The following is a 16,025-nucleotide window of genomic DNA, read 5'->3' as shown; positions in this document are numbered from 1 at the left end:
TCACTGCTGCCCCCAACGAACTAGAACCGTAGCGGGCTCCTTGGGAAGTAAAATGATCCTACCAGGCCAACAGAATCCCATACATACCCCCTGCACTGTGTCCTAATTCCATCCTTCCTCCAGAAAGAGACAGATGGTCAATCATGGAGTATCCATCCATCATGTTCCAGACACTTTCCACACATCATATAAACTAATCCTCACAGCAACACCTCCCAACAACACCTGACTTTGCAGGTGAAGAAAATGAGACCCTGAGAAATTAAGCAATTTACTCAAAGTTCAAAAAAAACAAGCAAGGAGGAGGGCAAGAACTGGAACCCGAGTTTGACATCAAATTCCATGACCTTTTCACAATATACTTTAGCCTCCCTTGAGTTATCAGACTCTGTGCTATGGGTTCTGGTTAAATCAAGTTGGTTTGCCATGACCCTCGGAGGTGCTGGGAGAAAACCACGTGCAGCTTTGTTCAAAGGCACAATCATAATAGGGCAGGATAAATAGCACCTCCCTTCCTGCAGAAATCATGGTCTAGTGCCCTCTTGTGGCTGATCATAGAACTGGAATGAATGCGCATGGGAGGCTCTTAAGGGTGGATTGGAGGGACTGAGTGGTCACCCCCTTCCCACTGGACTCGTCCATTCTTTCTCCCAGGGCTGGTCCTGGAGCCCCAACTGTAGCTGACAGTCCTAGTCAATTACAATAGCCGGAAGAGAATCATCCAGTGAGTGGGAAGCTACATAGAGCAAGAAGAGCAGTAAAACCACATGGAACAACACCTGCAAGGGGCTGGGTGCTCCTGAGTCACCCTGCATGCAGGTTCCTGGCATCCCAAGTCCCAAGGCTGGGGAGGGGGGGAGGCGGGCAGCAGGAAGGCTCTGCCTGGACACTGCCACTTGGTTTCCCAACTGAGGCTATCAGTAGCAACCATTACAATCTCCCTGTTCTTGGGCAGACATGTGCCTCAGCCACTTTGTCACCTTTTCCAAATACACACCATGTTAATCCTTCTGTTGCCTCCCTGAGCTCTGGCCCTAGGGGAGGTCCTAGCTCCCCTCTCATCCCACTCTTCAAGGACCCAGAAATGCCCCTGCCCTTCCCCTCTGAGAGACTCCTATTGTACCATTTGCCAGTTTGGCCTCTGTGTACCCATCATATGCCAGGCACTTACTATAATCTCATTTAATCCTCACAACTACTCTAGGAAGACAGATCTAGTTAGCTCAGTTTTTCAGATGAAGAGACAGAAGCTCAGAGAGGTTAAGTAACTTGCCTAAGCTCACACAGGGGCAGAGCCAGGATTTAAACTGAAGGTTGTCTGGCCAATGAAGCCACTATGCTTCCTATGACACTGAGTTGCCTTTGAGGCAAAAGAACCATTGAAAGTCTTGGGGCCCAGGAATAGTTCTAATGGAAGACCTTGGTTTAAAAGATTAATCTGTCAATGTGTGGAGGATGAGCTGAAAGTAGGAGAGGCTGGACTCAGGAAGAACAGATGAGGGTCATAAAAAGTAACCACATGTGTGGGAATGATGTTCTGGAGAGTGGTAATGAGAAGAGGAAGAAAACGAGAGGGAGAGACAAGCATTAAGACTTTTACACACACAGACAGGAGTGCACGTTCTCATCAAACTCTTAAAATAACCCAGTATTATCAGTACTATTTCTGATGAGGAAATGGAAATCAAAAAAGTATCCAGCCCAGGGTCACACAGCTGGGAAGAGGCAGAGTTGTGAACTCAAGCTTCATTTAGTAGGTGCCATCCATAAGCAAGGTTGTCTACGCAAATGATCTCCAGCCCAGTAGGACAGCCATAAATGTTACGTTCACCCCTGTTCTTCAGGGATCAGCCTCAAAAAAGTATCAGAAATAAGTAGGTGGGAAAAGACTGACCACAACAGAGAGGGTCCCACCTGCAGCCCTGGGTCCAGCAGCCATGGGATGGCCCTCAGGGCAGAGCTGCAGGCCCCAGATCTGAGAGCTCAGGACCCACTACAAACGAGGGAGATCCCATCTCCAAAACTAATAGCTGTGTTAGTGGGACAAGGCTCTTTCATGAACCAACTAGTGCAAAGAACAAGAGAGCACCTTCTCAAATACGAGACTGCTTGGAACAGCCAGAGAAAAGCTCAAAGCACGCACAGAAAGGAAACAGTCAAAACTAGCCAGTCCAGGCAGGGTCCAGGACCCTGGTTTGCAAGCCACTTTGATACCCATCAATTTAGATGGGTGTCTCTGAGAACAGAGATGGTCTAGAGAGATTGAGAGACAGCACCAAGCTCTCACGTCTGGTAAATATCAGGACTCCGTGCTTCCTGAGCAGCTACTTGATGTCTAAGTTAATTACCAAGCTTGGCATGGCTGGGGTTGGGGGCAGCAGGGAGAGAGAGGGGAGAGATGCCTCCACACTTGGACCGGCATATCAAATGGCCTGAGGGAGTTCATAAAGCTCCCTTCTCCCATGACACTAACTCTGCAGTGTAGCCGTCTGTCAACTTCTCTGTGTCCCCATCAAGACTTATCTTCCTGGGCAGGAACGATGTCCCGTTCATTCATCTCCATGACCCTCGTGCAGATGCACTGACCCCTCCTGCTGCTGCTGAGACAAACTTGGTGGGAAGGAGAGCACTCCAGCCCACTTCTGGTCACCCAGGGCACTCTCCCAGCCGCCTCCTGGGAAGCTCAGGTGCAGGACACTCACATGTCTGGGCTGCAGACATGATGGAGGCAGGACCCCATGATGAGGGCTGCGAGAGGCCCCCCCTAGGGGAGAGCTGATCTCCCTGCTCAGCCCTGGCTCAAGAAAGGCTCTGAAAGCCAGGTCAGCCGGTGCACATCTCACCACACGGGAGCCGCATCCCCAGCTCCCAGGGAAGGCAGCCACCATCAGCCTCGGTCAGTCTCGTGCGCAGCACTGCCCTCTTGTGGTCACCAGGAGTCTAGACGCAGACAATCTTTGTAGGCAGGAAGCCAAAGGCTTCAGGGCTTGTTTACGGGAGACCTCAGTCGTGATGTGCATGGAACACAGAAGAGATGGCAGTTGTGGGTGCGCAAAGACGCCTCCAGATGCACGCACACAGCCCACTTTACCGCGGGAAGCAGCCCAGATTAGGACTGCGCATCTAAGATTGCTCCTTCTCTCTTTGCAGGAGGCTAAGGGCTCCTTTCCCCGCTTCTGTAAGAGCCCAGATCCCTCAGCCCCAGAGCAGAGCTTGCAGAGGGCGGGAGGATGAGAGCCACACCAGCTGGGGAGGCGGCCTCGGAGGCGTTCTGGTCTCACTGTGCCACGAACTCGCTGGGTGATTGAGTCAAGTCCATTCACCTCTCTGGAGCCTTGGGGTCCTTCTCTGTAAAACTGGGTTTGGCCCCAATTATTTCTGAGCCCCTTTCCAGGTCAGGTGATTTATGGTTCAAAGTCTTGATCTTTTTCCTAACTCAAAAACACTCTCAGATGTCTAGAAATGTAAATAAGCAACATGGTGCCCTACCGCTTGGGGAACCCATCGAGTATGTGATCACCCTGATCTGACAGTGACCCTGAGAGGGAGATAAACTCCAATTCCCAGAGGAGATGCCAAATCCCAGAAGGGGAAACCAAGGCCAGAGAGGCTCTAGGATGTGGTGAACTCTTCCAGCCAAGAAGCAGCAAAATGGGGTGTTTCCACAAATTCCTGCCCTGCAATCGTAGCACTTTGCTGGGTACCCCAGCTCTCTCTGCAGGGACAGCTGTAGCCATCCCCCATGCTCATCCCTATGGAGAGACAGATGGAGCTTCCCTGAGCAAGGGGGGAAGAGAGATGGAGCAAGAGGAAGGGTAGAGAGGAGTAACGGCTGCTCATTTGAGGAGGAGGCAAGAGAAGGGCCAGGAAGAACTAGAATTCACCCTCCAGGAAAGACACTCTAAATATCTGCTTTCAGCGCTAGGTGGACACATCAGACATCCCCCTTCTACCCTACATCCAGTGGCAGGCTTGGAACTCCAAAACTCAAGCTGGGAGAAGCCAACCTGCCCTCTATTCTCCCATCCAGGCTCTCCCTGGCCATGGGCAATTGGGGACACAGTCCTGCTGACCGTGTCTCAGCCCAGAGTGGAGCTGGCTGGGGCCCAGCCACCAGCTTCCTGAATACTCGCCAGCCTCAGCTGGCACCTGGTCTCCTGGGGGAGCTGACCTGACCTCAGAAACCAGGACGTCATGGGGTGGTCAAGGAGGCCTGGGAAGAGGGCTTGGTTGGGACGAGCCTCACGCGAGGCTGCTGTTAGGAGCAGGTCAGGAAGACCCCAAGCCTCCCCATCATTAGAGCCTGGCTTTGACAGTGCTGGCCAGGGCTGCTTGGCCAACACCAGACCCACCACTGTCTCATTTGCCTTCCTCTCCAAACCCAGCCAGGGGAATTCTCAGCTAGGGAACTGGAATGTTATAAAATAAAGGATCCTCCTAGACCTTCATGTCTACCCTTTTATTTTATTATTAATTTATCTTGATGGTCATAGATTCGTGAATGTGTGTGTATAACAGTATATATTCACATGCATAAGAATATAGCGAAAGAGTATAGGCAATGGAGCTTAACGTTAAATGTCAGACTCCTCTGATTGGCTTCGTGAAATGAAGCAAGTCACATTCCATCTCTGGACTCATTTTCCCCATCTGTAAAATGGGATGAATAATAGTACTTATCTCCTAGGGTTGGTGTGAGGCCGTAATGGGTTATATTACCTCCAAAGTGCTTGGAACAGTGTCTGGAACATAGTAAGTGCTCAGTAAACGCCAGCTGCCATGAGTTATCATGTATCGACAGCTTTCTCTTTACCCGGCATGACACAGGCCACTGACCCTCAGAGTGCTGCTAAAAGATAGTTGTTATTATTATCCTCATCTCACAGAGAAGGCAACTGAGGCCCAGAGGAGGGAAGGGGTTTGCCCAAAGCTAGGAAAAGGCCAGGTCTGGAGGACCTGCTGGGGACAGGTTCCTCTCCCTGCTGGATGATTCTGTCTGGGGACAGAATCCTGAATCTTCCACCACCCAGACGGGGGACACTTACGATGGGACAAGCCAGATGGGGGGACAGGGGCAGAAGTGAAGTTAGAAAGGACAGGCTCCAAACTGACTGCGCCTACAGATCCCTGAGCCCTGTGTGTAAACAGAGCTCAGCAGAGCCCTCGCCAAGAGCAGTTTTAATTGGCATGGGCTGCAGGCTGCAGAGAGCCCTGGGGCTGCCAGCCTTGCATAGTTGCTGCCTCTGGGGACCCCAGATTTGGAATCATTGCCCCAGAGGGAGACACAGTCGTGGGCGAGGCTCTGGCTTTGACAGAGTGCCCAGAAAGGGCGCCAGAGCCGAGTAGGAGAAGGCGGTGCTGGCACCTGGGCAGGGACGTCCTCCAGCAGCCCGAGGACCCCCAAGTCCCTGCCTCTCTCTGCGCCTCTCCTGGGGCCCTCGCAGGTAAGGTGAGGGAGGAGCTGACTGCAGGGGTCCCTCCCAGCTCTGAATTTCAGGGAGCCCTGCCCTCGGGGGTAGTAGGCAGAAATTGGAGGATCCTCATGGGGGTTCCACTGGGCACTGAGCTTCTGGAGTCTTCATTCCTGATGGTCTGATGTCCAATCCATCAAAGAGGAGCTGCCAGCATGCCCGGCCCCCAGGAGTGTTTGTGTTTCCCAAAGTGGAGGCCAGCAAGGCTCAGGGGATGACAGACGCCTTGAGCTGAGAGCTCAGTTGGTCATCGATAGATCTGGGGGACCGAGTCCAGCCTCCACTCAGGCCACGCTTAGACCCAACCGCCAGGCCCCTCAGCTGCCCTCCACAAGGCCCTCGTGGATGGGCCGCTCCCATAGCGCTGCCCCTTGGGAGAGAAGGAACTTGCTGGATGAAAATAGTCTGCTTCTCCGTTCCCAGCAGCCAGAGGGTGTCCAGCTACAGGGTTAAAGCCGGGGAGAGAATGGAGTCCAGGAAACCAGAGAGGCCATGAAGGGAGCATCAGAGGAGGAGCCTCAAGACCCTTCCAGATCTTTCCTTTTGTGAGACACTCAACCACTGGGATTCAAGTTCTTTTCTTTATTTTGTTTGTTTTGTTAATCGGGACAATGGGGCTAATAATCCCTGCTTAGGTACTTCAAGTAGCTGTGGCAAAAATAAACACAACAGGGACTTCCCTGGTGGCGCAGTGGTTAAGAATCCGCCTGCCAACTCAGGGGACACAGGTTCGAGCCCTGGTCCGGGAAGATCCCACATGCCGCAACTAAGCCTGTGTGACACAACTACTGAGCCTGCGCTCTAGAGCCCACGAGCCACAACTACTGAGACCGCGTGCCTAGAGCTCGTGCTCCACAACAAAGAGAAGCCACTGCAATGAGAAGCCCTCGCACCGCAACAAAGAGTAGCCCCTGCTCGCTGCAACTAGAGAAAGCCTGCGCACAGCAATGAAAACCCAACGCAGCCAAAAATAAATTAATTAATTAATTAATTTTAAAAAATAATAAACACAACAACTGTAAACTGGAGAGAAGGAAGAAATGAATTGGGGGGGGGGGAGGGATTCATGGAGGTGAAGGATGTGCTACAAGGGACAAAGGGCAGGACCCAGAGGGCTACTAGGGACCGTCTTTTGAGAACTGGCCTGGCCCTGGGACTTAGGAATCCTGATCCCCTCTGCCACCCAGCCTGCTCCCTCCTCACATGCCCCTGCCCCCACTCCCAATTCATCAACCCCTCCTGGGAACAGAGCCAAGAAGGGGAGCCAGGGGCTTCAGGACCACCCCTCCTACCATCAACCCGGCTCCCTCTCAAGCCCAGGCCCTTCCAGCCACGACAACATCGGGCACCAAGCTGTTTTGATTATGCATGCTTTAGCAATAAAAATTCATCTCGTAACCCCCAAACACTCCTATTTATTAAATTATATGCTTATACTTCTTCGATTCATATATTAAACATTAAATATTCCCTCTTCTCAACAAGAATAACTTGAAATCGAAGCTCTAAGGTTTTCTTCTCACACCCAGCAGAGGCCCTGCTCCGGCAATGAGCTGAAGCTCTGCAGAAGGACGTCTCCCTGCCTTGAGCTCACGGTACAGGGGGGGCAAGGGCGCGGGCCACGAAGCTGGGTGTCCAGCCTCTAATGAGAGGCTGCAGGCCTCGGCGCATTCTTGCTAGGGGTGGCACTTGGTCTGGGTAGTGGACTCCAAACTGGGTGGCCCAGAGTCCTCTAGAGGTGGGAGGGGAAGGAACGAAGGGAAAATGGCCAGTGGCCAATGGCCAGCGAGGGAGCGCCTGCTGTCTTCCTCTGCGTGGCGCCACAAGGGTCAGCACCAGGCCCCGGGATGGTGCCCTTAGAAGTGGCCTAGCCGAGCCTCCTTGGGGATGTTCCCTGGGCCCCGGGATGGCATATGTCCGAGCTGGAAAGGACACTGCTCCATGGCCTCAATTCACAGTTGAATTTCCAGGCTCAGAAAGACTACAGTCTTCTACCATGGCTCACAGAGGATAAAGGGTAAATCCAGGGGTGGGACTCATGTGTCTCATCCCTTTCTCTAATCCTACCCTGCCAGTGGCCAACTGGAGGCCCCAAAGGGAGGCTGGAGAGGGTGTCTGTGATCCCAGTACAATCCACTGAACGCAGCCCTCGACATGGGGACCCCAGCCCAGGCAGCAGCAGAGATGCCACAATACTGGCAAAGGCCAGCCCAAGGGAGGGCTTTGTCCACCCCTACAGTCAGGGAGGAGTCAGCCGCCAGGGACAGGTAAGGCAAGGATGGAGAGCTGCCCAGGGGAGCGGGTGTCAGGCCCCTCCCTCTTCACAGCCATTCTTTCCACTTCCGCTTCGCAGGAGAGTGGTCGGCCTCTTGCAGGATGCTGGGCTGACTCCCAGGCTCCACGCTCAGCCCTCGGTAGCCAGGCCAAGAACTCTCAGAGCTAGGGTCGGGCTGGGCTGGTTTTACCCAAACCCATCACGTGCTCAGGTCCCCTGGAGCTGCAGAGCTGATGCCCTGGGCTTCGGGGTGTGCCTTGGAAGACTGACCTGGGCTGAGGATTCTGGCTCCAGGGAGGGTCCTCCAGGGAAGGTCTGGAATCCACCCACCAACAGCCTGGCCTCCATACAAAATCTCAGGGCCTCTTCGGTCCAGGGTCCCCAGCTTTTATCCTGGAAGTACCTCTTTCCCCAGGGCTATAACCACTTCCCCTTCTAAATCTCACCTCAAAGGCCCCTCACAACTCTACCTCCCTCCCTCAGGCCTAGCCCCAAAGTGGGGGGCTCCTGATTGAACCCCATGATGTTCTTGGGGCCTGGATCACACCCCTGCCTGCAACCCAGCTCTCACTGGTAATTGTCAAGGCTGGCTCTCCCCTTGACCCTTAGAAAGGCTAAGAATCAAGAAGTCAGTACAGCAGCCAAAGCCCCAGATGATCCCTCACCCAGCCAGGGGAGGGCCTGCAGGGAAGACAGGGGAAATCAAGGGACCAGAGTGCCCTAAACACCAGGGACCCTGTGGTGGCTCGTGTGGAGACCCAGCTGGCAGCTCAGGGTCCCAGCCAAGAGCCCACGGTCTTCACAAGCCCAGGAACACCCAGCCCAGCGATGCCATCTTTCCCCCCTGGATTTTCTTTCTAGCAGTCCAAGGATGCACTATTCCAACCCAACCCCAGGCAGGCCTGGCCTAGAGACGCCAGACGGCCCCCCTCCCAGCCACCACCCTTCTGCCTTTGTGACGTCAGAGCCTGGCTGGGTGCGGCCACACATGGACCCTTCTAGGTAAGGTTACTGTGTATCAAGAGCTCCAATGGCAGAGGGATTGGCCTCCTGAACAGAAAGACGCCAAAAGGGAGGGCACTTTGGGAGGGGCGGAGGTGAGACCCACACTTCTGCCCTGAGGCCTTGCAGCCGATTTCCTCCTGATACTGATGGGGCACCCACCTACCCCATCAGAGGCGCCCTCCGATGGGGACACAGGAGCCACCCAACACGCCACCCCTGAGAGGAAGGACCACAGGGAATCTCTGGTCCCTCTGAAAACTCAGAGGTGATCAGTTCAGCACCTGAGGGAGAGACCTCAGGACTCCACAGCCCCGAGAACAGGAGGGTGGCTGGGTGGCGGTCACCCCAGGTTCCCTTAGCTAGGCCCGCTGGAACTCCAGCTTCTGCCCCAGCCTCTTCCTCGGCCCCCAGAGTCTGCCCAAGCTGCACCCCCAGACACACACCAGCATCAAGAGCTTCAGGCTGATGGAAGGCTGGGGGACCCCTTGATCTCCAAATCTCTGATAGCATCAGAAATCTAAAGAACACATTCCTTTTCAGCAAAGTCCAGGCTTGGACTGAAGCCCCACCTCCCGGTCCCACCAAAGGAAGGCCCCCTCCTCTGCCTGGAGGGCTCCTCTCTGTCCTCAAGCCCCTCCTTCCAGCCCGCCTCCATGGGTAGCCCTGCAGAGTGGGGGACCTGGGTTTTGGGGTCCAACAGACAAAGGTCTAAGCCTGGCTCACTGCTGGGGCTATGTGCCCCCAGGAAAGTTACTTTGCAGCCTGAGCCTCCGTCATGAGGTAAGACAGGGATGGTGACACCTGCTTCCCAGGGCGAGCAGGACTCCCCTCCTTCTCTGCTCTGCCTCCAGGCCAGAAGGCTGGGCCCTTCCCTAGTTCAGTCAATACCAGCCATAGATATAACAGGGCACTGGGGACAAGATGGGATGAGGAAGGGTCATCCCACCCATGACCTCTGACCCTCCCCCACCTGCCACTCGGCACAGCTCCGGAGGGAATCCAGTTCCCTGGCTCTTGGGTGTTGGGGTGGATTCAAGGAAAGGAGTCCTGACTTCCTGGCAAAGCGTCTGAGTCCTGAAACAAGGATGGAGACACACACAGAGGGACTCCCAATCTACTCCCGGATTACCTCCCCCCAGCTGCCCTTCTGGGGTCCTTCAATGGCAAAGGAGACAAGAAGCCACCCCATTCCCTCCCATCATTACCGTCCCAGCAGCCCCACCTTGGACCCTTTGCCTGGAAAGCTCAACCCAACTCTTCCTTATCAGACTGCTTCCCCTAGGTTTCTTTTCAGAGGGGGGACACCTCTGCGTAGCCATAAAAAGCCTACGGATTGTGACCCTCCCCGCCTCCCACCGGCTTCCTACAGGGACACACATCCTTGGAACAGAGAACAAGCTGGCTGAGGCTCACCAGCTCCCAGAGACCCGCACTGGGCACCTGGGGCACCATCCCTCCAACCCCGGCCCACCCGATCCCCTGAAAATCCCTAGGTCCAGCTCCTGAGCTCCTGGACCCACTGCTAGGCTCCCCCCTCCTGTCCCACACACACCCCTACCCCCACCCCTCCGTGCACGTCCAAGGCAGAGGTTCCCTGACAATCTCACTCCCACCCTCCTGGCTGCATCCTTGGGGATGCTGGAATGCTGTGGCCTGCAGGTGGGAGAGGCTGCATTGGGTCCATCCTGTTTCTCCTGCCCTCCCCTCCACCCCACCCTTGGCTGTTTATCTTGTCACCCCAGGCCAGCCGGGCTGAAGGTGGTAAGGGGGTGAACGGTCGAGCCAAGATATGGGTCAAGCTTGTCTCCTGGGCCAGGAGTCAGGGACATCTCCTGAGCTGCACACTCCCCTCAAACTGTTCACTGCAAGAACGCGAGCAGAGTCTCCATTAAGCCAAGAGGGCTGGTGGGCTTTGGAGGGAGCAGGACCGCAATTCCTCCAGGCTTTACAGCCCGATCGCCCTGGGGCCGAGGTGAAGGGAGAGCCGATCCCTGGGAGAGCAGCACCCACGGCAGAATCCAGCCCCTCTTGAGTCTCTGCCCAAATGCCTGCCTCAGACCCCAGCCAGGACTTCAGTGCCAGCCCTTTTCAGCATCCCACCCACTTCAGGGGTCTCCAAGGGGTGGGGACCTTGGGGGGAGACAGGTGAGAGCTACCCCCTGAACACTCCCAGTGCCATCCAAACCCTTCTCTGGATAGCAGAATGGGATGGGGGTCACCTGGCTGAGGTCAGTGGAAGAAAATCTGGACAAGCTCTCTCTCTCCGCCCATGCTTCTAACCCCCATCCCTGCCGAAGAAAAATAACCGGGGCGGGTAGGGGGAAGAGCAGGCCACCACAGGTCTCACTCAGACAGGGCAGAACCAAGCAAATGCTAGTCAGAGTTCAATTTTCCAAATAAACGGATCTGCACGATCGTATAAGAAGACCCATCCCCGAAACACGCAAGCCTTCCCTCCTCCCTTCACCATCCTGACTCGGAATTACTGGAACAGTTATCAAAGCTCAAACAGGAACAGGATCTGTAGGCGCCCAGATGCAGATGAGGGTGGGAAAGGGCGGGGGGGGGGTGTCTCGGAAATGCCCAAAATGGGGTTGGAGAGGGCGGGCGAGAAGGAAAGGGAAGAGGTAGGCGTCCATGACGGCCTCGACATGTCCAAAGTCTCCCTGCGAGCAGCCAACTCCCAACTTGTTTACTTGACAGCGTGTTTTGCTGTTTCCAAAAGGAAACAGTTAAACCTCTGGGCTGGATCGCGAGCAGTCCCTTAACTGTCACCTTCCCTCCCGGTTAAGCGCTGCCGCCGCCACCGCTGTCGCTGCCGCCGCCGCTGCCGGGGAATCGAACCTCGTCTACTTTATTCCACTTGAGCGTGGCCAAACTGTTGCTATTTAGTGGGGGGTAAAGAACCCGATTCGCACCCTCGAAACGAGCCGCAGCGCCTGGGAGCGGGGGCGGGAGCCGGGCCCCGCGTGCCCCAGCCGGCTGGGGTCCTCTCGGGGGAGAGGCACACACACGCATCGCCAGATCACGCCTCGCCAAGGCCGGAGTCACCTGGAATACGCAGCCCGAGAGCATCTCCCGAGCCAGAGCGAGCCTGACGCGCGCCCTGCGGGCGGCGGGCGGCGGGTAGCGGGCAGCGGGCAGCGGCGAGCTGGGGCGGGCGGAGGGCCAGCGAGCCTGACGCGCGCCCTGCGGGTCGGCGGGCGGGCGAGAGGGAGACGCGGAGCGAGGGGAGAGGCGGGTTGGGGAGCGGCCGCCTGACTTACATGGAAGTGATATTCCTTGAGATGTCCGTGATGTTGATGCTGGCATTCCCATTGCTGTTCCCTGAATCCTGCCCTTCCAGGAGGGGGAAGAGATTCCCATCGTCCGGCCGCCGGCAATTGATCTCAGTCTTGCTGCAGACACAATTTGCAGGGCAAGCCAGCACGGAACCCACATAGTCCAGCCAGACGCTTCCCAGCAAGAAAATCCGCCAGAAACTACACTTGGCTGGGCAAAGAGAGACATCCATCTCCGATCGCTGCTTCTAAAAAAGAGGAGGAGAGGAGAGGGGGGTGGGGTGGGGGGAGTGGGGAGAGCTGGGGGGGAAGGAAACAAAGACGGCGAGGGAGGGGGGAAGGGGGAGGGGGGCCTCTGCCTTTGAAACGCCGTGCGATCAGATGCAAAATCCTTCAGCGTCTGAAACCATCGCGGCCGCCGCCGCCGCCGCCGCTGGGTGGGAGCCGCGGGGAGCGCCTAGTGGCGCGGTCTGCCTGGCATGGTGGCCGGCTCTGCGCTCGCCGGCTCGCCGGGTCCGGGGGCTCGGGAAGCGAGCCGCGCTCTCCGACTCCGAGACTTCGCAGGGTTGCAACAGACGGTGGGGAGGCAAAAAAAGAAAAAGGAAAAAAAAAAAAATGGAAAAGGAAAATATGGTGCTAAAGTCACCAAGTCCCACCTGCTGGGCAGAATTAAAACGGACACACCTGCAAAATACACACACTCACACACACTCACACATCCACACACCCGGCGCCCGCAGGAGGAGGAGGAGGAAGAAGCGGTCTGAGCTGCAGCAGCCGCCGCGAATGGCTCGCTGCGCGCCTGCAGAAATGTACAAGTGCTCCGAGCCTTACGAAACGCACGGGTTATCGGAGCGTCTTCCTCGGTTCCCTCCCTCTCCCCCTCCCTCCCTCCCCTCCCTCCTCGCGGCCTCCTCCCCCCGCCTCCCGCCCCGGCTGGGAGCGGCAAGAGAGCGGAATCTCCCCCCTCCCTCCCTCTCCCACTCCCCTCCCCACACCCCTCTCTCTCTCCCCGCCCGCCCTCTCCCCTCCTCCTTACCCACCCACCCACTCGCCGGCTCGCGGCTCTCGCCCGCACAGCCACCCGCAGCCGCGCGGCCGTCCGCCCGCCTGCTCCAAGCCTAGCGGCCCGGCGCCCGCTAGCCGCAGCCAAGAGGAAAGCAAGACGGAAGGGAAAAAGTTGCAGTTGGGATTGCGAGGGTCTGGACTGGGGAGGGGGACTTGGAGAGCTGGCGGCGCGACGCGGAAAGGCGCTCTCCTTTCCACTTTTTGGCCCTCGCGCTGCCCGGTTTTGCTGCAATCCGGACCGCGAGAGGAAGTGAAATGAACGCGGCCGAGGTGATCGGGGAGCGTTCCCGAACCTGGGTGGGGGGTTACTGGCTTGAAGACGGCGATCGGGGGTACGGGAGCACACAGGACCCCCAGAGAGGCACCCAGAGCCGGGGACCGGGGCCGCGGACGCGCGGTCCTCGGTCTAAATGACACTCGTTCCCGTAATCCAGAGTCCGGGAGATAGGATCGGCTGGGAGGGGACTGCGGGGCACGGCTGGGTTGGTGCCCCCGCGCCCCTTGCGCCTTCTTGGCGGTGGGTTTTGCGTCCTTGGGCAGACAGGGAGCGGGGAAGGAAGGAACTAGCGCCGAAAGGGCTGCGCTGCAGATCCGAGGTGGCCCCAGGCGAGCTGCGCGTGCGAGAGAAACCGCCGGGGAAATTGAGATGCAAGGGGCATTTTTTGGCAAGCACCAGGCCAGTACCGTCAGAGGCCGGCTTCTCGGGCTCGGCTCTCTCGGGTGCGCTGAGCTGGCTGCCGGGCGAGGGGGTGGGCGGGCTGCTTTCTCCGGATTCGGGGGCGCAGGACCTCCCTCCTCTCCTCCCACACAAGCACCCCTTCCTGTTAGGGGCGCAAAGCAGGTGCAGCTTTCTACGCGAGCTCAGTTTCCGTCGGGAGAGGAGGAAAGTCCCCGCTTTTTGCCTTGGTAGAGATATTTCTTTTTAATAAAACGTCAGAATGCCAAATGTGAGATGTTTGCTGAGAACACGGAAGCATTCGCTGCCGGAAAGGAAAAGAAAGGGTTAGGGAAGTCCGAGAAGGCAGACACACTACAGCATTCACACGCAGAAGAAAGCACAGCTCTCCTCGCCGACTTGGAGGAGGGCAGGCGAGGAAGCGAACACACTGAATTCAACTGCATCCAGTATCTGAAAGGATTCTCCCCCGCCCCCCTGTGGATTCCGATGCAGGTCATGCAACTTGCGGGCAAGATGGGGGAAGGGGTATGCGGGGGGGGGGGACACTGGCCCGCCCCGGGCGCAATCACAGACTGGCTGGGCGCCTGCGAGTGGCACTGTCGCTGTGAGTAAACTTGGAAGCAAAAAAAAAAAAAAAGAAAAGAAGGAAGGGAGGGAGGGAGGGAGGAAGGAAGGAAGGAAGAAAAGAACGTGTCTGTAAAAGGCAGTTTTCCCGATTCCCCCTTACATTCTACCTTCCCTTGGCCTCAGTGAGACTTTTACCCCCTGTTGCCAGTGTGGCCTTGTTGCCAGACTGGCATTTTGCCCTCCCACCAGCAGGAGGGGACAGAGAGTGGAGACCTCCTTAGACTCTCATACCAGTTCCTACTGGCCCAAGGCCATCTCTGATAGCCTTAGTTCACTGCAAGTGCCAATCCATGATTGGCTCTGGAATATGTTTGAGAATCAGGGAAACTGAGGTGTAGTCAAAGCTGTCACTTGGCCTTTTTCAGGAGGTGGTAGGTGGTGGCAGAGAAACACAGAGAACCTTTCTCAGACCATGTCAGGGGAGACTCCAATAAGCAGGGTGAATCTTTTTTAATGCACAGGAGTGAGCATTAAGGGGCTCTGACCCCTGGCAGGTAGTTCCAACCCTTGGCAGGTGTGTGCCCAAGTAAAGACTCCAATACACCATGTGGATTTAGCCCAGCATCAGTTCTCCAGCCTGGAACTAAGATGGTTGTGTCTTAAAGGTGCCCAACACACTTGTTTTGAGAAAGAAATGATTTTTAACACTTCCAGGAGAGAAGGGGAGGCGTCTATAAATCAGAACAAATTTTAAAACTTGTAAAACCCCTTTGGAGATGGTACAAATGCAGCTGTGAAGCAAGGGGCCCTGATGGGACAAGCAGTCTTCCATCCTGACAATAAGATGGGAATTAAGATGGGACATTATGTTATGTTTATGCTAGAGCTCTGGGGCTGAGCAGGAAGTGGCAACTTACAAGGAGTAAGGCCTTTTTTAAAGCAGATGATGGGCCGGGGGTGGCAAGAGCAGAGTTCTGTTTGGGACCACGGGCAAATCACTTCAGCCTCTGGGCCTTAGCTTTCACGTCTGTAAAATGACTAGGTTGGTCCACGCTGCCCAAAGCCTGACCCTCTGATCAGCAGCATCCACATCACCTAGAAGCTTGTTAGAAATGCAGCATCCGAGGCTCCACCCCAGACCTACTAAACCAGAATATCCATTTTAACAAGCTCCCCAGGTGATTCATAAGCACACTACAGTTTGAGAAGTACTGAGATGACTCCCATAGTCGCTTCCAGCTTGAATAGTCTCTGATTCTACATGGACCTGGGTGGGAGGGATCGTTGAGAAAAAAAGAGGTTTCAGGGATGTAGATTCTCAGAATATTATTCAGGGTGACAAAAAGTGGGTGTTTCAGATGCAAGGACCTTGTCAAAAAACAGACCTGTGAAGTTTCACTTCAAGCACAAGGGAAATATCCTGATGCTTCATTAATTCTTAACCTCTGAGAACAGCCAGATCTGGATGAGGGGGCAGGAGAAAGTGTCCAGCATAGACGCCCTCCTCTTGGTCAGTAGGGGTACAGAACATTTGAGGTATCTTGTCTGCTTGGCAAGAATGTCCTGGTTGACAAGAAAGAATGGCTGTCACATCATCGTGATTCCCAGTCTCCAGCCGTCACTGGGTCCTAGAGAGATCGTGACCCAGCTCAGCATCCTGCCAATCAGGGGATAATCCC

The 16,025-nt window shown here is 55.8% G+C and overlaps 1 protein-coding gene across 6 annotated transcripts in view; it reads right to left on the bottom strand.

Moving 5' to 3' along the window:
• Positions 1-12,903, bottom strand: part of NTRK3 (neurotrophic receptor tyrosine kinase 3) — a 371,411-nt gene extending 358,508 nt beyond the window's left edge. For 4 of the 6 annotated variants that reach the window (XR_009500737.1, XM_059912520.1, XM_059912523.1 and 1 more), the window contains exon 1: positions 12,018-12,903. Coding sequence is in view for 5 of the 6 variants with exons in the window: in XM_059912520.1 (XP_059768503.1) it covers positions 12,018-12,265 (248 nt within the window). In the remaining variant the exon portion in view is untranslated. The remainder of the gene's footprint in view (positions 1-12,017) is intronic. The other 2 variants (XM_059912521.1, XM_059912522.1) reach the window with 2 other exon arrangements.
• Between the last annotated feature and the right edge of the window lie 3,122 nt (positions 12,904-16,025).

Source organism: Balaenoptera ricei, chromosome 2 (assembly GCF_028023285.1).
Source record: "Balaenoptera ricei isolate mBalRic1 chromosome 2, mBalRic1.hap2, whole genome shotgun sequence".
Lineage (NCBI taxonomy): Eukaryota > Metazoa > Chordata > Mammalia > Artiodactyla > Balaenopteridae > Balaenoptera > Balaenoptera ricei.
The sequence above is the reverse complement of the archived record's forward strand: the minus strand, read 5'-3'. Positions and strand labels throughout refer to the sequence as shown.